This window comes from Dama dama, chromosome 17, assembly GCF_033118175.1.
Source record: "Dama dama isolate Ldn47 chromosome 17, ASM3311817v1, whole genome shotgun sequence".
NCBI lineage: Eukaryota > Metazoa > Chordata > Mammalia > Artiodactyla > Cervidae > Dama > Dama dama.
Genome location: NC_083697.1, coordinates 23,997,373 through 24,023,895, shown reverse-complemented (window position 1 = coordinate 24,023,895; position 26,523 = coordinate 23,997,373). Strand labels below are relative to the sequence as shown.

Below are 26,523 nucleotides of genomic sequence, written 5' to 3'. Positions count from 1 at the left end.
TTGTATGCTTATTAAAAAGTTGCTATCAAATAAATTATTCTTATCTCCTACAAATGTATCATGACATGGGCAGAGTCGCTGGGGAGGGCGCTCAGACTGCTGAGATGAGGCTCTTCCTCATCCAAAGAGGCCGGGGCGGCGAGATGCTCACCTTGTTTGGAGTTGACATCTGATGGGATGTGTGACGGGTGTGATCCTGGAGAAAAGTGCTCGTCGCTGTAGGTGATGAGAGGGGTGAGAGGATGGACCGCATGGGATGGCTGCACCACGGGCACTTTATTTGACTGCAAAGTAACCACAAGGACAACAGTTAATATGGACTCCCAGCTCCCGTCTCCTCTCTCCTCAAAAGTCAACCAAGAATGATCTCCAGACCTAAACAACTGAAATCATCTGCTCTACCCGCTTAAGACTGTCAGGATTTCCTCATGTTAAATACTCCGTGAGTACATGAATATCCCACCAAGAAAACGATCAGTTATTTAACCAAGGTCCCTTCGGAGATTTAGGTTGGTCACCCACTCCAGGATTCCGTGACATCAATTTTCTATACATACATATTTACACTCTCTTTGGATTATCTCATGAGCTTAAAGTCAATGAACAGTTTCTGGAGCAAAAGTTATGAATGTTTTAGTAACTCTATTCATTACATATGTTTGGCATAAAATGAGCATTCAATAAACATTATGAATAGATAAATGAATAAATATTCCAACTTAAAAGGCAACTTTTAAAACAACCTAGTATATATAAATTTGCTGTAATGACATCATCTTAGTTTATAAAATTCATAATCCTAGAGTTGTAGAGCAGTAAATCTGGCTCAGCTAGTGAAGAACCCGCCTGCCAATGCAGGAGATACAAGAGATGTGGGTTCGATCCCTGGGTCGGGAAGATACCCTAGAGGAGGAAATGGTAACCAGCCCCAGTATTCCTGGCTGAAGAATCCCACGGACAGAGGAGTCTGACGGGTCCACAGGGTTGCAAAGAGTTGGACACGACTGAGTGTGTGCACATACATGCATGTGCTCATGCACATACAAACAGAACTGTACATCTTTAAGAACCAAATTATACCATTTTTTCATGTTCTATAGTTTCGCCAATCAAACATGACCATCATTTATTATTCTTTAGAGCTGCTTAGCTCATCTTCAGTTCCTCTAGTTTCTAAAAGTATTAACAGATAAAATGGAATGTCTAATCTTGGGTTTAGCTACATAATGTGAAATATAGCTTGTAAGAACACTTCAAATTGCTGACATTTATATTTAACATATTTTATGTCTCTTATTTGTTTAAAAATAAATTTTACTATTTAATTTGGAATTCCAAGACTATATAATAGTAACACTTATTAAAGGTTCAGGTTATTTATTTGGACTTCTATTTGAAATCTGGAATTCTGTTGTTTGGTTAAAGTTGAATCTCCCTTGCATACTGCCCCCTCAATAAAGTGCTTACTAAGCAAATGAGTAATATAAACAAGACTCAGGCAGTTTAACCTAATTAGGGGATTGTTTTAAAAGAAACTACCCCCAACACACAATTCAACATAATTATATGCACAATATGTTTCTGATTTTAAACTCATCTCCTAATTCAGGCTGTCTCAGAAAAATGTCTATTTGGAAATATAATAATAAGTAACTTGTGAATTTAAAAGGAATAAACTCTAATGAATTCTAAGTATTCTCTAATTCACTAGCTCAAACATGCCTTCACCATGCTAGTTTGAAATAGGCTGTTACTATTCTACAGACTAAAATAGACGTGAAATCACTTTCTCCAGAAAAGAATATATTATTAAATTTTTTGTGTGTGAGTCTCTGAAAAGTACACAGTATAAACTGCTTAAAGTGTAGGGACAAATCTGAATGGCTGAGAACCCATGACACAACTGTGTATGATGGCTGCACCTATTACATACACTGATTATGTCACTTTTTGTTGTTGTTGTTGTTTTACAAATTAGGTATAAAAAGTACGTGGTTCCAACAGGAAGAACCATCCTCAGGAAAATTAGGAGTAATTATCCTAGTAACACTTAATTCTCTGCATAGTTAGTAATTCTCTACACCCTATCATTACAACCTCCACCCAAAGAAACTTATGAAATTAAAAAAAGTGAGGGGGGTAAAAAAATCACTTTTTAGACAATGATATGCTATCCTTGCTAGATTTTCCCCTATTTTATAATTACCAGCTCCCCTCTAACAGCGGAACTCGCACAGCTCCTATAGCCCGTGGCGTTTATTAAGTGGAGCACCATTATCAAAGCCACACGCCTTTTCTCTACACACCTCTGCACAGACATCTCTGCATATAAATGTGTGAAAGGTTAAAGAAATGTTTCAATGTTTTTCAAGTGTTAATGATACAGTGTGCCCAGTACACAGAATGAGCTTCTCAAATATTAGGAATTTAGAATGCTAGAGGAAGTAGGGGGTGGGTGGGTGTGAGGATATTATTATTATAAACCCTTTTAAATATGAAAGCAAAAATCTCAACACTCAAATGCTAAAATGAATGCATTTCAACTATACTTGAGAATAACTGTTTCGAGTTTCCTTTCAGAAGTCTCATAAGAAGCATAATTGCCAAATGATCTACAAAGATATTTTCTTAGGGTAGTTAAAAAGAGTAAAGCATTGCAGAAATCTTCAGCAAATATATATATACACATATTTATATATATATTTAATATATATATTTATACACACACACACATACATTTTACGTGCCTTTCTTATTTTCAGAGCACCACCTTAAGGAACTTGCATTAGCAGGCTGCATCTTCTTAATGTCTGACCTATCCCTCCAGTCATATAGCTCAGAATCTGGTGCCATGAATTTTTGCTAAATTATGCTATCCTTGCTCTCCTCTTAATTTTACGGTTTTCAACACAGATTTGCTTTCCTGTGGGAAGGAGATAAGAAGCTGAGGATTTTAATTTAAGCTCTGGCCTTGTCTTATATTTTGCAAGATGGATAGCGAAAGCAGCACTGGTAGGTGTGTTAAAGCCAGCAAGGATTATGTCCATTTTTGTGGCCAAATAATAAAAGCAATATGAAATCTCAATAATAGGAGCGAGCACAATTCTAAGGTTTAGAGTTTGCCTCCTGCTGACCACCTCCACTGTGGATATAAAAGGATCCCGCCAACACCACACACGCTCGGCACGGCGCCCTCCCAATCAAGTGTCCTCAGCCCTGAACTGTGGGCTTCCTCTGACGTCAGGAGTTACTGTCCCTTGAGACTACCTGCGCACACAAGCTGAGAACCTGGGCACTGCTACTTTGTGTAAGTTTTAAGACAGAAAATATAACCAACCATTGCTTCCCCAACTGCCCTTGGGTTTGCTTTTAATTTTTTATTTTATATTGGAGCACAGTTGATGAATGATGTTATCTCAGCTTCAGGTGTAGAGCAAAGTGAGCCAGTTACACATACACATATATCTCTTCTTTTCCAAACTCTTTTCCCACTTAGGTCATTACGTAATACTGAGCAGAGTTCCCTGTGCTACACAGCAGGTCCTTGTTGGTTATGCATTTGAAATACAGCAGTGTACACATACCAATCCCAAACTCCCTATATAACCATTCTTAATTCTAGTCTTCTAATCTCCAAATAACAATATGCTGTATATTGGGGAGGGAGGTATGTGAGGACAGAAAGAATAATTGGTCACTTAGTTTCTACAGACAGATTTATGAAACTGTATTATAATGCCTGGTTACAGGTGTCTATGTGGGCACATGCGTATATTCATCAACACCTAAAATGTGTCAAACGTGATCCAGTGCTGCTGTCCTTGTACACAGCAGCTTCCTTTCTAGGTGCCTGAAGATGGGGATGCAGGTGTTGGAGACACAAAAGAAGTATGTAAAAAACAAAACAAAAAACCCAAAGCAAAGTCTAAAAACACTGCATCAGGTACTACGAAGAAGAAGAACCAGGTGATAGAATAGACAGTGCATATCTGTATACCTTTGTATTATATTAAAGCTGAAAGAAATCAAAAGTTCATTTGGTCCAAGATTTTTATTTGCCAAGACAGGAAGCTGAGAAACAGAGGTCAACAGGGATGGGTGCTCACGCCGTGAATACTGTCAGCATTTAAAATCAGACGGCTCCGCTCACTGCACAACTCCAGGAATACAGGGTCACCGCGAAGACAACGGGAACAGAAACCCCGAGTGCACTCAGTCCCGGGAGACCAAGCGGAGGGAAGCTCCAGCTTTTTTTGGCTCCTGCTCTGCTGGGTCCTGCGCAGCTGGTCCGGCACCAGCGGACCCCAGTCTTCTGGTCCCTCCCCCCACCCCGCCCTGAACGGGAGGGAGGATTCTTTTTCATTCACAGGGACAATCAGGTAAGTCTTAGCTTCCAGAGGAGAATCACCAGATATTCTCAACAAGTGTTCCTTCCTTGATCATCTCAGGAAGACAGAATGCACAATTACTCCAGCTTTACAAGATACCCGGCAGCCCAAAGGCGTCCCAAATCCTCCACGCCTGCTCAGAGAGGGGTTCAGCACCCTGTCTAAGTTCACACAGTGGCACATGGCCGAGTCAGGCAACAGACCCTCATCTACTGATTCCAGCTACACATCCCCGGCAGGGAGCAAAGGTAAAAGATGGAGAGAGCAGGTACTGGGAGGGGAGTACAAAATATCAAGGATGGATTCGAGAAGAAAGTTCTCCTGGCTATACTCAGCACCCACACAGGAGGAAGCCTGCATTACTTTCCCAAACTGGAAAACCTACCATCAGACCACCCTACCCATGTAGCACGTAGTAATTACAGCAACTCACACTTAGCCAAGTACTTCTTATACACTAAACACTTTACAGGTGCCATTATCCGCCTTTTCCAGAGGAGGAAAATGAAGTACAGAGAAGGTAAATAACCTTCCCAGAGGCCCAGAGCTAGTCAGTGGCAAAGCCAGGTTCAGATGCAGGACGCCTGGCTCTAGAGACCATGTTCATTACCAGTACACCATGCGGCCTCCCTGAAGAGCCCAGTTCATAAAATCTTGGATGCTGAGTGAACCACAGCTGACAGTGCATGACATCCGTGAAATGAGCGTGTGGTCTCCATCCCCGGCACAGGAATCACGTCAGACAAAGAGGCACCTCAGCCGAAGTGGTCAGAGCTGCACCCGCTCAACGGCCACCTTTCTGTTGGGGGTTGGAAAACACTCTGAGAAAGCCAGTTTGGCTGCCACCCAGGCTGGTCCCTGCAGGTAAAGACTGCTCTGACATCATAGCCAATAAAACCCACACCTCCTGTGGACACCAAGTGGGTGCCACTTAGGGACCCTGAGAGCCACCCCCAAAGCAGCATTCCCAGAAATGACCCACTCGCCGCTGGCAGTAACTCGGGCTCTCGTACATGCCATCAGCCTCTGCGGATGTGGTTCTGGGAAGGGCTAAAAAGTAGTTTAGCTTCCTCCTGGCTCAGGCCTTGGGCCTGCCAGTAAGTGAAGTGATTCAGGGAGAAACCTGCGGGCCAGGGAGCCAGTCCCCATTTTTCACGTAACCAGATTTCCACTGAACTCACCATGCAGGAACAGGCTATGCGTGAGGGTCCTGAGTTCCATTTCAACTGGCTGTACATTTGATCAATAGTTGTTCTGGTAATAACTGAAGCCAGGGGAATTTTAACGCTCCAACAACTTATTGTGATAAGGAATTTCACCTGGCCTGAACTGTTACGGTGGCACTTTACTTTTTATTAAACTCTAAAGAAGTCTGGTGTTCATGAAATAGAAGCCAAATTATTTCATATCGTGCTTTCCCTTCCTCTTCTGAGAATCAGCTTCTCAAGCCTTCCCACAAAGAACAGATTTAATTTACCCCAAAAGGACACAATTCTCGTGTTAATGAGAACTCTAAAGTAACCTGGAAAACTTTCCTAAGCTCCACCACAGTAAACACCTGATTCAGATCTGATGTGACTGTCACATCTAAGACCATGACTGGTTGTGATTCAACAGCTTTCTTTTTTTTCCAGATAATGATGAACTCCAGGACTTTGCAGACTTTTTCCAGTTCCTGCTTAGTTCTGCTCAAGAACTGAGCAGGAACTGGAAAAACTCTTAAAGTTCACAAAGGACAAATATTCCATGAGCCCAACTTTGGAGGCAAAGGAATAGTCTCTATTGGACATCTGGAATATTCTCCCAAAGAAAAGAAGGAATATGTTGTAGGGAAAGGAATTAACGAGCACTGGACACCCAGGAAGTGCCTTCCTTATAGCCGTGCCTCTGTATCTGTGGCACTCATCCACAGAGGTGGGCGGCGTCATCTCCATGTTTATAGATGAGAAGGCAGAGTCCTTCTGGACACAGCAAAGTCATAACCAGAGGGGAGAGAACTTGTGTTGGCGCGGTCAGGCACCCATGTCCTGCTCATCCTGCCCCACACTACTCACCACTCAGCCCCTCTCTCCACTGCTGCTCCAAACCACCCTGCCAGCTGAGTGTGGCCTGCCCTGGGCCCTACGGTAATGAAGAGTCTGGAAAGGACAGTGGGCCACTTGGAGAAGGCTGATGCCACCAGCAGACTCCAAGCAGAGCACTGGAACTGCCGCTAAAACGAAACGGTGTGGCGGGCCCTCCATGTTCCCACTTCTCTATACGGTGATGATTTCCGTATGTTTCCTCACTTAATCCAGAAGTTACCCTTAAGTCAGGCGTTAGGATTTATGTTTTACAGAGAAGAAAACCAAGGTTCTGAGAGGGTAAGCAGTTCATACAAGATCACACAGGATGTTAAGTAGCAGAGACAGGATTTGAACCCAAGTTGGTGACTCTGAAGTCCACAGCTTGTGTCCCAAGGAACTAACAACGGACAGTGCTGGCATCCTCTTGTTGCCAAGTGGATGAAATGAGTAATAATACAGTTTAATATTCAAGTACATGGGAACTGGAGGCAGAGTCCAAATCCCAAACAATCAAATACCTCTCAGTAGCTGTGCTTAGGTACTTCACGTAGTTTTTCAGAATCTCGGTATTCCCACAGGTAAAATCGGTGGAATCATATCTCACAAGATGAAGGTGAGGATTATTGAACAATGCAAATAAAACGCCTGTCAAGTCCTGGAATATATGTTCAATAAATATTTGTGGAATGGATAAAGGAAAGAGGAAGGGGAAAAGAGGGCCAGTAAATGAATTACTATGCTCCTCAAAATTGAAACCACTCATCTCTAAGACACAGCACATTTTAGAATTTAGAACTGTGCTTTCTTTCAGGTGAATTACCGCTCAAACTCTCCCTTGTGCAACTGGTTTAATAGAAGACAACTGGATTATTTTTTTGTTTTCTTGACAACTGGATTCTTATATCTTGCTTTTACATTCAGATCTCCATTTTGATATGTTATCTTGACTGAAGTATAGGAAGACAATCTGACCCCACAGATACATTGTTGAAAGGGAAGGATTATTTTAATAATTTCTTCAGATAATTGTGGATATACTTCTTTGATACTAAACCAAAACTTAACAAGTGGTAGTTTCTTAAAAGCTAGTTGCAATGTAGAATCAAAAACCTTATCAATACACTTTTCCTACTTTTTTTTTCCTTCACTTTTTCTACTCTTATATTAAAATTGATTGTTCTATCGAGCACTTTGAATTTATCCATGTATCATTTTGCACTGGGTATATGGAAAACAGTGTTCACTGAGTTGTCATATTTTGTTATACAATATAAAAATCACATTCATTAATATCATCGCTCATCAGAAAAGCTTGAAGGATTTGAGAAGTTATCAAACCATGGGCTTCCCTCATAGTTCAGTTGGCAAAGAATCCACCTGCTATGCAGGAGACTGGGGTTCAATCCCTGGGTCGGGAAGATCCCCTGGAAAAGAAAACGGCAACCCACTCCAGTATTCTTGCCTGGAGAATCCCATGGACAGAGGAGCCTGGCGGGCTACAGTCCACGGGGTTGCAAGAGTCGGACAGGACTTAGTGACTAAATCACCACCACAAGCAGTAGCTACATGTTTTCTCATATTTTAATTTTTGCTTGAAAACTCAAATTTTATCACTGGCAACAAACGCTATCAACTGTTTTCACTGAGGAGAGAGACTTACCTTGCTCATTTGTGAGAAAGTATCTGCCAGGTACCAATGTCCAAAGAGCCACAGTCTGTCTGTCAGTTATGCAGTCAAAGGATCAAGAGATTTTTTTTTTTTTACTGCTTCATCAAGGATATTCCTAAATGACTCTGGCATTTTTTCCTCTAGGAGGGTGTTGTGATGTAGAATTCAATGACTGTTAGTATCATTTGGTGCCAAAGCACCAACAGTTTTACCCACTATTGCTCCTGGGCCATTGATGCAACTGCCACACAGCAGAAAAGACGAACGTGTTGCCGTTGGCCTTCGAGCAGTTCTGCCCTTCGGACCTCCTATCTCAAGGAGTCCTGGGGAGCCATGCATCACACGCTGAGAACGTGGCCTACAGCGGGGTAGCAGTACAGAGACAGTCGCTGACTGTGGATGGTCTGAGCTAACAAGGTGGAAAGTACCATATTTGGTAAGTTAAGTTCAGAAAGAAACTGACTCATGAGGTACAAAGGTAAAGTGTTTTCATGATGTACTAAGTTATCATTTTTTCCTTTCTATTTGCTAGTGTTATACAAGAGAAATTTGAAAAGCAAACAATGAAACATAATATACACCACATCTCTTAAAATGACATTAAAATTTTTCACACTCCTTCAACTCTTTTAACTCAATATAAAACCCTAAACTTATGTTCTTTCATTCAACTTGAATTATTTTCTTCAAAGGAATCCTTGATACATACTGCCTGGGAATACAGATTTGTACCCTTTGGTGTAAGACACCCTCGTCACCGTCCCCGGGTACACCCAGCTATCACTGGCTCTGTGCTTGCGGCCCCAGGACAGGATGCCAGGCACTTGCCACACTGGACTGTTACCTCTTGTCTTCTCTCACTAGATAGAGGGTGGGTCTTGGTAACTCATCCCTAGCATCGAGCACAGGTCCTGGTGAAGTGGAGACATTCAATACCTACTTCTTGTGACTTCAACTCTGAATGAGGCTTTCAACACTAAGAAGTCTGTTTAAGAAAGAATTCACGCCCTTAAGTTAAAAACAGGGATTGATCCTCATGTTTTCTATTGCTGCCTAAAGTTACTGCAAATTTCTTAGCAGCTTAACACATCACAATGTACTGTGGGGGTTTAAATCACAGATTCCATGGGGACCAATCCTGGTAGGGTGTGACCAGGTACTCGGCTCAGAATATCACATGTGTCGACCGAGTTTCTGCCTGGAGGCTCTGCAAGCTCACTCCTGCTGTTAGTAGAAGTCTGTTCCTTGCGGTGGTCCCATGTCCCTTCTGCTTGTCAGATGGGGCGACTCGTATTCCCTGTCAAGCAGCCCATACACTGACTTCCTCTCCCACAACCACTGGGAAACCTGCTTTCCAAGGGTTCCTGTGACTGTGTCAGGGCTGCCCGCCCCATAACCACTCTCTCCTGAAGCCAGCAGTGCACGTCAGAGAGCGGGTGGAGGATGGCTCTGATCAGCTCAGGGTGCTGCAAGGCCTGATGTCATCAGATAACCTGCTTCACTTTCTCCTTTTTTTCCTCCGTTTGCAAAATGTTATCACCGACTGATTTTCAGCAGATAAAAACAAGGCACCATTACAAATGCTATTATCTGGTGTTACAGTTATTCTGGTTACACTGGAGAGTTCTGAGATTTAGTTTTGTGTTTTCCTCCTCTCCTTTTTACTTTTGTTAACCTGGGTACTATGTCATCAACAGTGTGTTACTCACACACGAGAGCTGACAGGGGTGGTGGCTCAGAGGGGAAGTGTTAAGAGAGGATTCTCACATCTCCCCCTCGCCTTCTCTCAGCGTCAGGGGAATCAGGGAAAACTATGTGCAAGGCAAGTTCCACATTAACAACAGGGTCATGGCTTTAGGATCAGAAAACAGCAAGCACTAAACAGAGTTGGGGCTCTGAACAGACTTATTTTGAATACAATGATAACAACCAACATATCAGATTCTGGACAATTATTTGCCTTTTACGAAAATTTTTTAGAGAAATCATTATTTTAAGTGCAACTCTTTTATCATAAGGTTCTGTCTAACCTGAAGTTTTCGGCTTAATTATCTGACCCTTTAGGGTGAATAAAGAGTCAGATAACTCCCATACCATTTATTAACCACTAATAATGCACTAAATTCTATAGAAAATAAACATGGTAGAAGGGAAATACATCACAGTTATAGGTTAAAACTTGGATGCCTGGGTGAAAAAGACAAGAGAAGGGACGTTCACTGAGTGTCTACTGTATTCTGGGGATGATCAGTGATACTTTTATACTTGGGATCTCCATATTCAAATAAGGAAACAAACTGAGACTCAAAGTTTAAGTTTTGCCCAAGGTCACACAGGTTAGCCTGTAAACGGTTGAACCTGGATTAAATACAGATCTGTTCTACCCCAAATAGATGAACCGATCACTGTGAATTGCTGAAAAGAATGGCAACAAAGGGCAATAACTCATTCTGGAAGCCTAAAGGGGACCCACTTTTCAGTAACTGGAGTCTATAAATAGATGGACTGGGGTGAAGCTGAGAAAAGATCAGAGTAAAAGGGAAAATGACTTATAATTATGTAAAGTTGCCACATCCTATTATTTGATTTCACAACACCTTCACCACACCCCTAATCCGCTGAACACTGCCTTTACTTTTCATGTTAAAGATTGCTCTTTGAAAAGTAAGAGGAAGAACTAGAGTCGTTCAAGATAAACCAAAAAACAAAACAAACAGGTTTGAGATTTACTGTGCTAGTGGTAAAATACTATGAGCAAGGCCTGACAGTGGCTAAGTCAGAAATTGAATAAAGGGATGAGGCCACAGGTGAAAGGAAGGATCACTAGATTCCGAGGAGGCAGAATAAGGAGGAGGAACCTGCTGGGCTACTAGAAGGGGGAGTGTGGGTTCTATGGGTTGCATGTGTGTACGTAACATCTTACAGAGGAAAGTCATGGGTAGAGCAAGATTCCAATGGATCATAACATGTTCCGGATCACAGACATCGCGATCTGAGGAAGGCTTTTATACAAAAATAGAAGCACATATCAATGCACTAGGGCGGGAGGTTTCTGTGTGTGCAGGGGAGGAGAGGGAACAGAGTTGTCCATGCACCCAAGATTAAACACTGCTACCCCTATTCTAAAAGAGAAGTGCTTCAGCAATCACTGCATAAAAATCTATTATTATTACGAAGCTGGAGTTTAATCAGCTTGTTGAAAATGGTGTCTGTGTAGGTCACTGGGAAGTAATGGAATGCAACCAAGTCAGTGAGGGCAGCTGAGAGGCAGGGCAAGGGCCTTCTGTGTCTACCACGGAGCGCGTGGAGCAGGGGTGGCAGGCGGCGTCTCCTCTGCAGTCGTGACAAGGCTGTATGAGGACGACAGGCAACAGGGGAGGGCGCAGTGAGGCAACTCCAGGAACCCCGAAACCGGAAAGGGTGCATACTGCTTTGGGGCAAGTGGATCCCCAGAACTTCTCCTCTAACCTCATTAGCCATCTATTCTGAACAGACTCCAGCAGGTTTTCAGAGCTGGTCTGAGCACAGGCTGGTTAAAGAGACTCTCCACCCACTGCCTGAGGGAAAGCATATGTAAAGGGAAGGTAAGTTCCCACTGTCACCACAGAAGAATCTATTATCCAGTTTCAGGGGGCTGGAAGATTTCCCCACAGCACTCAGAAGAGTGAGCCTGGGTGACTCGAGATCTCCTTGGGGGAGGAGGCAGTGGGGAGACTGCGTGGGGTTGAGGGCAGGGAAGTCCCACAGCTACCCAGGAGGGTAGATGAGTTGATTTGTGCTTAGGCTGCAAATGGAAGGTACAAAATTCCATAGGAGCAAGGGCCAACAGGCTTAAACCTAGTATTTTCATACTGAAAAGGGATCCTTCATACTTAAAGTAACTATGAAAAGCATTGGCTTTATTTTAGTTTAAATAAAATTGACTTTTGTTTTAAGATCAGGTTTGAAGCATTTACACACAGTAGTAAGAAGGCTTATGAGCCAATTTTGTCCCACCAGGTGGTCTGATTTCAGTAAGTACCATATGTGTAAAATAGTCTCAGCTTAAAAAAAGAGGAACATTTAAGTCTGTGGCAATTCTCATTTTTCTATAGAATTTGCTTTAGAGTCTTTCAGAAATCAAAGGAAAAACTACAGATTATTTTGGGTTTGGCTACTAACTATATAACTTGAATTGAAAGCTAAAGCCTATTAGGAAAACAACTCATTTTCTATGAATGGATGACGGTCACATTGATGCTCTATGATAAGCATTAAAGCTATTCTATGGAGCCATGCTGTCCAACATGGTAGCCAGTGGTCACCAGCTTCTGAGGGCCTGAAATGTAGCTAGTCCAAATGTAGATGTGCTATCATTATAAAACACTGGATTTCACACATTTACTGTGGAAAAAAGAATGTAGAATATCTCAGCAATTTTTCATATTGATTATATACTGAAATAACATTTTGGTTATACGATATTAAAGTTATTACTAAAATTAATTTTACAAGTTCTCTACTTTTTTGATGGAGCTACTAGAAAATTTAAAATTACATGTATGACTTACAGTTGTGGATTTGCATTATATTTCTAACAGGCATCTCTACTTCACAGTTTGAAAATCTGTAGGTAACAATGCACCTTTCCCTACTATACTCCAATGTGACTTAAGACAAATAAACAAAAAAGGGCATATTTGTTAACAAAAGTTCCTTTTATGGAAAAGGAAACTTATGGATAAGGAAACTGAAAATCAGAGAAGTTTTATGGCAGAGCTGGAAATCAAACATTAGGTTCTAATACCTCATACTGAGGGCCAAGTCAGTAAGTTTAAAACCAAATATTTAGATGACATAATATAAAACTATAGCACTTCATTTTATATAGCACAAAAGCAATTACTAATATCTATGTTTTATCGGTCAGTGAGCCTTTTGAATAAATGGTGATTTGCACAGCAGTTATATATAACTTCAACTTGTCAGCACAGATTGTTTTAAAAAACACCTAATACACATTTTCAGATTCATTGCAAGTTAAAGATTAACTCAGTCTTTGATAGGTAACCATCTTTCTCATCTCACATCTGAGTATATTGTCTGAAAAAAAAAAAAAAAAACCACTAGAATTTATCTTGAGTGAAAATGATGCTATAGACATCACTATTTATAGGATATACTTATATGAGTCAAGGAAAAAGAACCTTTTGTTTTGGATTTGAAGACAAAATCTTGAAATGAGTTGAAACTGAAGCATAAAACCTGAGTGACAAACGAAGTAGATTACATTAAGAGGATTTTATTACGTAATTTGCCACATTTTGATTCATCTAAAAGCCCCCAAATAAGTCAAACTAGAATAGCAAACTTTCCTTGAAAATATTTGTCTCAATGGTATAAAAAGAGGAAGCAAAATGTAAAGACTCTTTAAAAACTCAGTTCTATTTATTTATTATAAAAGAGAAATATCCTATAGCTGGTGGAACAGTAGAGTAGCAGCGATGACAATAATTATTTTCTGTTGGTGAAAAAGGATACTCCCGTGAGTATAAAATCAAAGATAAACTACATTTTGTAGCATCTACTTGAATACTAAATGTCCTTTATGAAATTTATTTTGCATCTTTTTTGGGAAAACTTGCTGATGAACTCAAGGCAGATACTGAATGCCTGACCTACAACCTCTCTCAAGAGCAACCTAGGTTACTGTTAATTTATAGCAGTGTGTTGGAGTTGGCTTCTCCTAGCTCTCTAGAGCTGACTGCTGTATTTTCAGGAATTTTGAGAACCTGTTAATATTATGTTGGTAGCTTGAAATTGGCCATGGTGGGATTATTTATACCATGAAAATTGGCAAATGTGAAAAGTCAGTGCCACTTCCCCGCAAGCTGGTTGTTAAACACGAAACAGCACACCACTGGCAAACACTGAATCCTTTCCTAAATTGCCAGGTGAAACAAACTTTTCTTTCCTTATTTCTCTTTGCAAGTAACAGGAACATATCCTTTGTCTGAAACCATTGCAGGATAAGAAATTCCAAAAATTATCATTTTATATGATCAAAGGTGACCCGATCCATGTCCCCAGGCCCTGCGAACACTTGGAAAACATGTGGCCACTGGTCATCGATTACTCTGCCTGGTTCCCCACCCCTGGGTCTCAATAGCACTGGGTGTGAGTCAGGAGATAGGAGTGAGAAGAGATTTGTGGAAGATTTGTGGGCATCTTCTTCCTTCTTCTCATGGAAATAGTTCATGTAGCCCAAAAATGTATAAAATGCTTAATGTAATTATTTTTGAAAGTTATCCGTAACAGATGAATTTTACACAGAAAAGCAAATAATTGAAACTATGTCATATGTGCATTAACAAATGCATCTTCCAGCATGAGGGCAGCATCTCAAAGTGCAACCATCCAGGTCAGCTGCACAGAACTGGCACTGGGCTAAATACTAATGAAGAGGGAGATGAGAGGCTGCTGTCTTTACAGCATGTTCATTCAAGAAGTAGGACATTAATTCTCTGTAGAGAATTGAGAATCAACTTAGGGATACTGGAAAGCAATTATGAGTTTTAGGGAGAAGTATAAAGGAGCAAAAATAATTTAAGGGTTAACTAAGGAATATTCTTAAGACACTCTAGTCTTTGCTTTTAACAAAGCTTTGGCCTGGGTTTCATTCTCACGCAGATCATAATAGCACACGGGATTTGAAACCAAAAGACCTGGATACTATTCCATGTCCTACCTGCTAATTGCTGTGTGAACTTAGGCAGATGACATACTTTTTTGTTTTTCAGATTGCTCACTAAATGAGGCTAATATTTTCCCCAGCTTAGTCTGTGTAAGGATCATATGAGATCATGCATGGAAAAACACTTTACAAATGATACAACACTATGTAAATACAGTATTAATTCCACTTTGCAAAAAAAAGAAGTCATTAATCTCATTTCCTACACTGAGAAAGTTATTACCTGAGTCCACATGCATGAGTTTGGTGAATACCAGATGAAGCTAACTTAGAAATTTGCTGAAACAATTAATAATGGCCTCAAAAAATTCTCTCAATCACTGTGTTTCATTTCTGATTTGCAGCCTTAAAAAATCTCTACTCCCTATTAAGACAACTTCTTTGGGGTTTCCCTTGTGGCTCAATGGTAAAGAATTCACCTGCCAATGCAGGGGACGTGGGTTCAATCCCTGATCTGGAAAGATCCTGCATGCTGCATAGCAACTAAGGCTGTGCACCACAACTTTTGCAGTTACACTCCAGAGCCCGCTAGCCACAATTACTGAGCCCATGTACTGAACTCCTGAAGCCCATTCACCCTAGAGCCCATGCTCTGCGACAATAGAAACCACCTAAATGAAAAGACTGTGTACAGCAACAAAGAGTGACCCCCACTTGCTGCAACTAGAGAAAAGCCCACACAGCAACAAAGACCTAGCACAGCCAAAAATAAGTGAATAAAAAAATTTTATAAGAAAAGATAACTTATTTAAGAATGTTTTTTCTCTGATGCAAATATGCTACAATATGGTCCATCTAAGCGCATGAATATTTCAATTTATAAGTATTTCAATTTAACATGTGTCACCTACTCCATCTGAACACCAATATTTTAATCATGTTTGAAGTTAGTGATTGACCTGATAACACAGAAAGTGCAAATATATATACTGGGGGGCCAAGACAGACCAAAGATGGTTCCCAACACAGGAGGTAGCAAGAAAGGTGAACACATGTGAGGGGTGGGCAGACAGGAATCGGGTGCAACAGCTTAATGTTTTTGAGTCTGAGGGTTGGATTCTTGCCATCAACAAATGATAAAAGTGTGGGCCTGAGTATCTTCAATGCTCACTCCAGCACCACTGATTCTGTGATCCCTAGGGTTCTAAAGCTTTGAATTTCAATACTTTTATATTTTGGAGTTCTGTTTCTTTTAGGAGTAAACAGGAGAAAGGAAGAAGAATGTCAAGAAGCAAAGAAAGAACTGTATGTGATCAGAGATGACTTATTTACCTGAACATTTAAAAAACCAGTTTGAAGATGGCTCTGTGTCACACTTCTGATTGGGCATGGGCTTGCTGGCAGTGTGTACTGGTAATCTGAAGGAACATTCATAGAGCTTACAAAACACATGTACTTAGAGGACTGGAGCATTTTAGTTGTCTTTAAACCAATTTCTCCCAGGCCAAGGACCTGTAAGATTGTGCCAGTTCCGATTAAGAAACAGAACTTCCAGATGAGATGAGTCGTCCTGCCAAAATTCCACTGAGGGCTCTCCCTTCCCGCGGCAAACAGAGGTACCACTGTGTACTCCTGCACCCCAGTCTACCTTGGCTCTCCACCACTACAGTAACCTCCAAAGACAAACCCAGCTGACGTAAGAAGTGGCAATCCCCTGTCACTGGGCAGGGAGATGGTGGCCTCCTGACTTGGGAACACAGGCACCAGAAGGCCAGCCCAGAGTCCGCACTGGCAGTCTGAGCTGATATTCAGTACTTGTAAGCGCTGCTAGTCATACGGCTACAGAGTGATGGTCCCACAAAGCAACAAACGGTGAAGAACCCTGGAATCTAGACTCCAGGTATCCTTTAAGTACTTTACTGCAAAGAGGATGCAGCACTGGCAGTTTGGTCTAGCTATGAGTAAGTACTCTAAGGAAAGGCTGATATCCTGGGGGCGGGTGGGGGAAGCCCAAACTGTACTATGACAAAACAAATTTACATGAGTTTACAGAATGTCTTCATGTTCCTTGTCTCATCTGGATCTTGGCATCACTCTGGAATAAAAGTATTATTAATATCCCCATTTTTCAGACAAGGTTAAGAAAGCTCAGGGAAGACACAAAGTAAATAAGAAAGGCAGGACTAAATCCTATTTTCTTTCATCTAACCATGATGCAGACCATTTTCTGATTATCCAGTTGGTTAATAACTTCTCTCACTAGGTTGGAAACGTTGACCTGGAACAGGCCACAGGGCCTCAGACGCAGGCGTGAGAAAAGTCAAGCAAACAGCCAAACAAGAAAGCACCACAGAACCTGCTCCTCCCTCCCCCCATCATCATCTGTGTTTATGTTTTAGGAATGGTTATGCAACATACTAATGAATAGCATAATCAATCAATACATTATCCATGAACCTTGCAATTTCCCAAGCCAAGCTGATGAACAGAACATCAAGGAAGAATATAAGCTATCACTCTATTTAGAAAATTCCTGCCTATAAAACAAAAAATCATCATTTTAGGGAACCTACGTGCCTCTGTTTTTCACCTTCCTTTTAACTTTCAGTTAATGTTAACAAGGGTCATTTCCTCAGGTTCTCAAGTGTTTCGGTTAATTAGCAATGCTTAGGATACCTTCTCAACCTTGATTATTACTGCTAATTCTTGAAAATAATTAAGCTTTATTTCACCAGAGTTTGAATATGTCTATTAAAAAATCCATGAAAATTCATTTTCTCCATCAACCCTATTTAAGCCAGTTTAACATAGAGATAACATAAATCATTGTAAATAATACGCTTTCTTGTATTTAACACAACCTAAAATTTTCCTACTCAGCTTATTCCTATGTTCAGTTACACTTCCTCTAACAATATATATTAACTTGTTTAACTCCTACTTCTCTTAAAAATGTTTTAATTGGGTGATATTTAGGCCTTTAAAAATATTTCAAAGAAATAGGTAAGAAAATAGTTTTTCAACTCCTCACAGTTAAACACAGGATTACCATATGACCTAGCAATTCCATTTCTAGGTATGCACCTAAGAGAACTGAATGCATATGTTCATATAAATATTGTATGCAAATATTCATAGCAGCATTATTCATAATGGCCAAAATGCAGAACAATCCAAATGTCCATCAACTGATGAATGGATCAACAAATTGTGGAACATCCATACAATGGAATGTTATGCAATTAGAAAAAAAGAATGAAGTTCTGATATATGCTAGAATATAGCTAAACCTTAAGAACTACATATGAAGTGAAATAAACCAGCATATTTCTATGAAATGTTTAGAACAGGTAAATCCAGAGACAGAAAGAAAAGTGGTTGTCAGGGGCTGAGGGGAGTTAAAAATTAGGAATGACTGCTGGTAGGTAAGGATCCTTTTACGTGATAGGAATGTTCTGGAATTAAACAGTGGTAACAGTTCCACAACTTAAGAGAATATACTAAAACCCACTAAACTGTATAATTTAAATAGTCAATTTTATGTTATGTGAATTATACCTCAATTCAAAAAATAAAATAAAGGTGCAATAACTGATATGGACTGAATGAAGGCTAATTTGACTACATATGTAAGGCAAATACAAGTGATATTTACTGTGTATGTGTTATACCTCTGAACCTTGTAATTTTACATGCAATGATGACAGGGCAGTCTCAAAAGGCTAAACTTGGAATTATACATAACCAAAGCAGAGCCCACAGCATAACACACCGTATGTGTGCAGGGACACAGATGACACCTACATAGTCATGTTGAGGACACACACAGCAAGGAGTGAGTCTCCCTTTCCCTCACAGACACACTCCTGGGCCTTTCTTACAAGCCATCAGGAGGGCTGTTATCGGTCCCGCTGTGCCCCTGCCCTTCCAGGACCTCTCTCTGGGGTCAGTCCACAGAAGGCATCAGTCTGACTTTCTGTGAGCACCACTGCACATGGACACTAGTGACCTGGAGAATTTTCCAGGCATTCTCCAACCTGCCAGAGGATGATTAGGGTCCAGGGGAACTGGCACGAACTTCTCAGGCTGCACTCAGCTGCCAGGCAGACAGACAGGCATGCTTTATGGGCGCTGAAGGGAGCATACCTTTTAGACTCAGAATCAGGGCAGGCATGGAGGGAAAGCCTCCAGGGGCTATCTCCAGGCCCAACCAGCAGGCCAGGTTTACAGGCAGCAGAAACCTGGGAAGCCTGTATGTGCAACCTGGAGTTCTAAGTACTGTGGGAGATACTTTATACTATACTTAAAAAGGCAGTGAGTTTTAAAGTTACAGGTGTGTAAATAATCCATTGCCATGTATTATCCACTCCTTAAAAGGACTACTGGGGTTATAATGGGGTTATAATAAAAAGTTTAAAGGCTACACTCTAATTTTAAAAAATTGTTTTCACTTCAAATACTTCCATTTTCCCAATCCCAAGTGGTTTCAAAATTAACTTCAATAATGTTCAAATCATGGTTTTTAACATTGTGTATGAAAATTTTAAGTCTTCTCATTTCTCTATGGAGGATCTGGCCAAATGTTTACGAGAGAACAATGGAAACAGCCCACTCTTCCAATGTGGAGTCTCTGTCAGGGCTCTCATTAGCCTCCCATCACCGGATATGTGCAGAGTGACTCCTGGGCTTGAGATGAAATATTCATTTTATCTCATATGAGAGGGGAAAATTGCCACTTCAAAGTGATCAAGAGGAAAGCAGTTTATTAAAGTGGGATTTGAGAGCTGGAAGAAGCCTAAGGGCTCCAAGTTTGACTGCCCTCAATCAGTCTGTTTGAAGAGCGAGTCGGGGAAAGCTGGGGACGTGGTTGTCTACAGCCGGGATCCAGATCCTTCGCTCCTCCTACGAGAGCACGAAGCCACCAACTCCACCAGAAAGGCTCGAGAGTGAGCCAATCTGGGTCAGGGAATAAACAGTTCAATCAGTTCACTTCTACTCAATTCAGTAAACTTTAAATTGAGCACCTAACATGTTAAGGCGCAGGGCCAGACAAGGAAGGATGGCAAAGGCAGCCAACACAAGAAAACCTCATCTCTGTTCTCAAGGAACTCAGAGGTAAGATCCGTATGTGCGCAACTATAACATGGAGCGTTCAAAGCAGAGCTAGGTCAGTGTGGAGACGAGCGAGTCTAGCAGGAGGCGACAGGATGGAGGGACGGCAGTGACCAAGGAGGCTCAGCAACGAGGGCGCCTCAGAGGAGGCAGAGGACGATGAGCGGAACCCGATGGCAGGCTGCGTGCGGTGCTGAGGGGCGAGGCCAGGAGAAACCGCCTTCCAGATTTCTACACCAGACGCCTCAGAGAGTGGGGAGGGTGCCTTTGTTGTCGAGGATGGGGTAGGCAAGTGGATGAAGAATGATGTTGGGCTCTGTCATCACACACACTTTCTGAGAACATGTTAGGTCCACTGAGGGAAACAAAATGACTACCATGAAGCTCAACTGACCAGGTTCACTCCTCCACTGCCCCCCACTCCCCCACAGCCTCTCAGCGCCACTTCCCCTGTTACACAAGACCACACGCTCATGTGCCAGTTAGGGTATTCACTTTGTTGTCCTTTAATCAAACAAAATTAATAACAAAGCGATTTTCATGAGGTCACTGGGCTAGAAAGTGGTAGAGACAACCCCAGACTCCAAGCGTGGCCCAGGATCTGGGTTCTGGCCCCAGCCATCCTGTTCCTCCATAATGCTACCTCTACAGTGAATGAGCTTCAAAGATCAGTTGCAGAAACAGTACTCATTTTCCCAAGCCCACTTGGAAAATGGTAGAAAAATAGATAAGAAAAAGCGACATCACAAGATCATCAAAAAACACTTGATAATGAATGGCAGCTTGCATATTTGTATTTGCTTTCAACTTTTGTTGAGTGATCAGAGGGGAAACCCACCTGACTGGGTAGGCTGAAAACTGAGGACTAACAGAGGGACAAGTAGAAATCAGACAGCAAGCCAGACACTGACAATGTGTCAGCCAGAATCCAACTTGAGCCTGATTAGAAAATTAAAAAAAAAAAAAAAAAAAACCCACATCTCACATGCCTCTTATAATAAAAAGACCACTGGTCTTGGTGAAAAGGCTGACTGGCCTTTAACCTGTCCACTCTGTCTGCTTAATGCCCCGTGCCATTCCGCATGGATACAAACACATGCCTGGAAGAGGGGCTGAGGTCAGCGACCTCTGTGGGCAAACCTGACGGAGCTTATGGGCACCGACAGGGAAAGGGGTTTTTAGAAAATGTCCCACAGATTTAACAGTCTTTGTACTGGGAAAAGTGACATTTCCTATAGTATCTATGAAGAGAAAAAAGACTGGAAACACATGCACTGAAACGCCACCTCAATGTTAACTTGTGACGCAAGAGGTGATCTTGTCTCTGGTGCTTTTCTGTTCGCTCTAAAATTCCCACTAAGAATGTTATGTATTAGTGTTATAGTCAAAGAAAAACAGTTTTATAACAAAGTGAAATTTTAGTGTTACTTGAGCTTTCCTGTATAAAAGAAATTGCAGGGACTTCCCTTGTGGTCCAGTAGCTAAACTCTGCACTCCCAAATCAGGGGCCTGGGTTCAATCCCCTGATCAGGGAACTAGATCCCACCTGCTGCAACTAAGAGTTAGCATGCCAACTAAAGATCCCACAAATGGCAATGAAAATCTCACAGGCTACAACTAGGACCCGGTGCGGTCAAATAAATTTTAAAAAATAAAAAAAGAAATAGTATATTATGAGTTCTATTTTGGAGAGCCACTAAAGTCAGTCTCAGGTGTAAATGTTTAGATTTTTCACAAAAATTTCCCCTATATTTCTGTCAAGGAAATGATGATCTTCACACAAAAACATACTGAGAACATGAAAAGAAAAAAACTGGGGTGTTATACCCTTTGACTATCATGGAATTCTTCATGGGAAATAGATGGGGAAACAAAGGAAACAGTGAGAGACTTTATTTTTCTGGGCTCCAAAATCACTGCAGATGGTGACTTCAGCCATGAAATTAAAAGACGCTTGCTCCTTGGAAGAAAAGTTATGACCAACCTAGACAGCATAATAAAAAGCAGAGACATTACTTTGCTGACAAAGGTCCGTCTAGTCAAAGCTATGGTTTCTCCAGTAGTCATGTATGGATGTGAGAGTTGGACCATAAAGAAAACGGAGCACCGAAGAATTGATCCTTTTGAACTGTGGTGCTGGAGAAGACTCTTGAGAGTCCCTTGGACTGCAAGGAGATCAAACCAGTCAATTCTAAAGGAAATCAGTCCCGAATATTCACTGGAAGGACTGACGATAAAGCTGAAACTTCCAATACATTGGCCACCTGATGCAAAGAAGTGACTCATTGGAAAAGACCCTGATGCTGAGAAAGATTGAAGGCAGGAGGAGAAGGGGACAACAGAGGATGAGATGGTTGGATGGCATCACCAACTCGACAGACATGAGTTTGAGTAAACTCTGGGAGTTGGTGATGGACAGGCAAGCCTGGTGTGCTGCAGTCCATGGGGCTGCAAAGAGTCAGACACAACTGAGCAACTGAACTGAACTGATCATGGAATTCAATGCTCCACTTTCATTCCTTCCACCCCAACCTCGCTGCCTCCCACTGCCACCTCTCCTGTTATATTGACAAGAGAAAGAAGAAGATTCAGAAAACCTAATACAGGCACAGAACCCATGAGGACAGCTACCACATGAAGGTCTTATACTGGGAGCCAGGATATCCTCAGAAAGCACAACTCTGACAACGCAGAGGCAGACATCCACAGCCAAGCTGGCTACAAAGGGCCAGCTCCCCGGGAAGGGGTAGGGGAGACAGAGAGCCATGAAGTGAAACTCAATGGCACTGAATTCTAGAGAGAGCTGCAAGTATTGACTGAGACCCAATCACCTATTCAGTCACTCTGGAAAGTGTACAGCGGCAAGGGACCTCAACCGTGCTCTGTGGCTTTATAACAGTGTGCTTCAACTTTGAGGTTTCCTCTCGGAATAGCTCAGATTTTCCACATCAACCTTCAGGTGCTTTGCAAGAGATGACAGTTGTGTAACAAGCCATCACATCATGCTGGTAATGAATAGGTCTCAGTTTATCATCTTATCTGCATCAGTTTGTCATAGCACCTCTTTCTTACTTTCGACTTCTTCCAGATTGACTCACTCACAGCACACCCTTTTCTCCTTGTAACCTGATCTGGTTAAGAGGTGCTGCAGTAATGTGCTACTGGGCTCCGTTTTTCCTGCCCAAGTTAAAGCAACAGCATGCGGAACAATTGGTAGTTGCCTTCTGAGTGTGTATTACAACACGGGAGATGTCTCATGGCCTTGGCACTGGGACAGTTCCATCAGAATACGAACAGTCACACGGTCAGGAGAAACACTTAGGTGACTGGAAAGACCTCCCACCTCATCCCACCAGTTCTTTCTTTCCCATGAAGTAAACAGGATCACCCGTAACACTTGTACAAATCACTACCTTCTTAATTTATTTATGAGGTACAGTTGCACGAGGTTAGGATTAACTGTTAAATATTAGGTTTGAAAATAAATAGAAAACAAGCAAACAAGTCCTTCCTGTTGAGCTGCAAGTTTCTCTCTCCCTTCCCTCGCACTCCTCTCTCTGTTAAACCTCTTAATTACATTAAAAGGATCTGGAGTAAAGATCTTGCTCATAATTAGGGGTGACTTATGTGTGTTTTTCATTATTTGTGAACCAAGAATACAGGATCGGATCCTGACCAAGATGAAATGCAATAGGTCCCTCCTGTCCCCACCTTAGCATACAAACTTTGATGTGTAAAAACTTCCATTTCTACCTAAGGATGTAGTTTGGATAACAAAGGAGGTTGGCAGACAAAAGATAATTTGTTACATCTGCTAGAAGCTACTTCTCTGCTGTGGGCATTCGATCTTTGGGCATATTTGAGTGAGTACCTGTGTGGAAGAACTAATTAAATTGGAAGAAAGAAGAGAAATCCACTCCCTGCAAGGCCATCAACTATTCCCCCTTAGTGTTTTTTAGCCTGAGCACTTCCTCATTGCTCAATTTGTTTCAATACTTAGCAGATGAAAGCTAAATGCTAGTCTGCTGCTGGAGGCTGTCATCTAGAAAGGCCTCTAAGAAGAGAAACAAGTTGTCTTCTAGTATACAAAGGGGCTGAAGTGCAGACTTTGGACCAGACTGATGTCACATCTGTCTCTTAACAGCTGGATGATCTTTGGCAAGTCACTCCATCTTCATGAGCCCAGTTTCTTCACATGGAAAGTGGGAACCAGAACAGGAGCACCCGTAAAAGGCCGCATAAAGAGTGTGTGCATGCTAAGTCACTTCGGTCATTTCCAACTCTTTGTGACGCTATGTACTGTAGCCCGCCAGGCTTCTCTGTCCGTGGGGTTTTCCAGGCAAGAATACTGGAGTGGATTTGCCATGTCCTCCTCCAGGGGATCTTCCTGACCCAGGGATTGAACTACTGTCTCTTATGTCTCTGGCACTGGCAGGTGGGTTCTTTACCACTAGCGCCACCTAAGCCCAGGTGCAGGACTGCATGAAGAGTACACGTGTTAATATTTGCAAGCCCCTTAGAACAGGTTCCTGGCTCATGGTAAGTAACTATGTCAATGTCGAACAGAAAGAGATGTATGTGAAGCACTTGGAATAGTGGCCAATGAGCATTAGATGCAACAGAAGCCAAAACATCCAGCCTCCTGAACACTAAGACATTCAGAGAGGTTCTAAACTACCGTCTCCCACTGTATACACATAGATTCTTAAAACTCAAGACAAGTCATTTTCCATCAAGTCCCAAGCTCTCAGGGTGGGGGTGCAGGGCAGGAGCAGCAGGTCCATGGAAATACCCAGCCCTATAATTAAAGACAAGTCGCCGTTACAGAATGCAGATTTGTTTGAAGTTCACTGGAGCTTTACCAATACAAATTACTTTTTCCCAGTATTTCAAGCAATTATCACTTTTAAAGTCTACTGGGGGGAAGCGTGTGAAAGAGAAAATAATGAGGATTTTGTATCAGAGCTGCTTTTCTCTTCAATTGTTTATATTCAGCAAGGGTGAGCAGCCTCCAGTAGGGAGGGGAGGTGGGGAAGAAAGGCAGGTGGTAATGTTGGCTGAATAGTTTTCTGGGTAGAAAATTAACATCCTCCAAACAGTACGTAATTGTTAAATTTTTCTGTCTGCTATTTTGAGTACAGCAATAGAGGTCACTAAGTATTATAATCATTTCCTTATGGGGGCATGTTTTCACTTTCTAAAATTAACACGTTTCAGTATTTTATACTTGCTTCTCTGAGGTCAGAATTTCTCACAAGCATCACACAGTATGGGTATTTACTATTTGTGCAATGTAATAGCTTCAATCTGCCCCTGGTGATGCAGCCATGTGCCTGCTGCCTAGATGGTTGCTAACAGGATGATTATAGCTGTCTTTGAGACTGACACTTGTGCTACTGGCATTTAATTAAAAAAAAAAAAAAAAAAAACCCAAAGGGTGTTATTTTTCAAGGAGATAGACACATCAGTGTTCTTTATTTCTTCACCCTTCTATGAATGCTCCCCTCTCCACTTCCCTCATGAAATCATCAGAGCTAATCTACGCCCCTCACTTTACGTGGGCACTCTGCACAGGCTTCGTGGTGTAGTGCAAGGCTGGCAGATCTGGGTTCAAATCTTGACTTTGCCCTGTTCCTAATCCTTGTCTAAATACTTAACCTCTCCATTTCCTCCACTGAAAAATGGAAATATTAACACCCAACATTAGTGTTAATGTTAACATTAAGTGTTAGTGTTATGAAAAGAATTAAGAAAAATGTATAGAAAATTCATAGCCCTTAGTAGCTGTTCAACAGGACAAGGCAATCTTTAATATTATTTGAAAACTTGGATGGGTCCTACAACCATAAGGCCTCTGAAACTTGTCCATGTTGAGCATTTATTAATTGGAAGAAAGATGAATCTTCTTTCTATGTGCTGAACTTCCTGCAAACTGAAAAAATTCCTCTAAGTTAAAAAAAAAAAAAAAGTTTATTTATTTACTTGGCTGCACTGGGTCTTAGTTGTGGCATATGGGATCTAGTTCCCTGACCAGGGATCAAACCCAGGTCCCCTGCATTGGGAGTACAGAGTCTTAGCCACTGGATCAACAAGGAAGTCCTCTAAATTCTTTTTAAACACAATATAGGTCTAATCAACACATTACCATTCCCTCACACAGTATTTCCATAGGATACACCAAAGAACATGAGTCACCAAAGGAAGAAGAGAAGATCATCAAGGTGGTGATGATCTGAGCAGACGCCTACAGAGGTAAATGAAGGACGTCCATCCCTGTGGACTCAACTCTCCACTTTCTTTCCCTTTCCATTGTCTTTTCCCGGGATGTAGCTAAGGCTCTGACGACTTCACAAGAGCGGTGTCTTCGTCTTGACCCCCAGCATACTGGCCTGTAGCTATTTTTTGAAAGCACCACCTGCTGAAGCTACCTGCGGATCCAGCTAATGAACTGCAGAGCTGGCTGAGTCACCTCTCAGCAACCAGGCCACTCCAGAGAGTCCCTGCAGACTCCTGCTTGAGGGGAAGACGGGGGGAAAACAAGAGATGGCTACAAAAAGAGATTCCCTTCTACAGCTACCGGAAGTATTCCCAGTCCTGACTCTGACATTCATCTCC

The 26,523-nt window shown here is 41.8% G+C and overlaps 1 protein-coding gene across 6 annotated transcripts in view; it reads right to left on the bottom strand.

Moving 5' to 3' along the window:
- LEF1 (lymphoid enhancer binding factor 1) overlaps positions 1 to 26,523 on the bottom strand; it is a 121,583-nt gene that overhangs the window by 42,150 nt on the left and 52,910 nt on the right. For all 6 annotated transcript variants that reach the window (XM_061164235.1, XM_061164236.1, XM_061164233.1 and 3 more), the window contains exon 4: positions 152 to 284. In XM_061164235.1, coding sequence (XP_061020218.1) covers positions 152 to 284 — 133 coding nt within the window. The remainder of the gene's footprint in view (positions 1 to 151; positions 285 to 26,523) is intronic.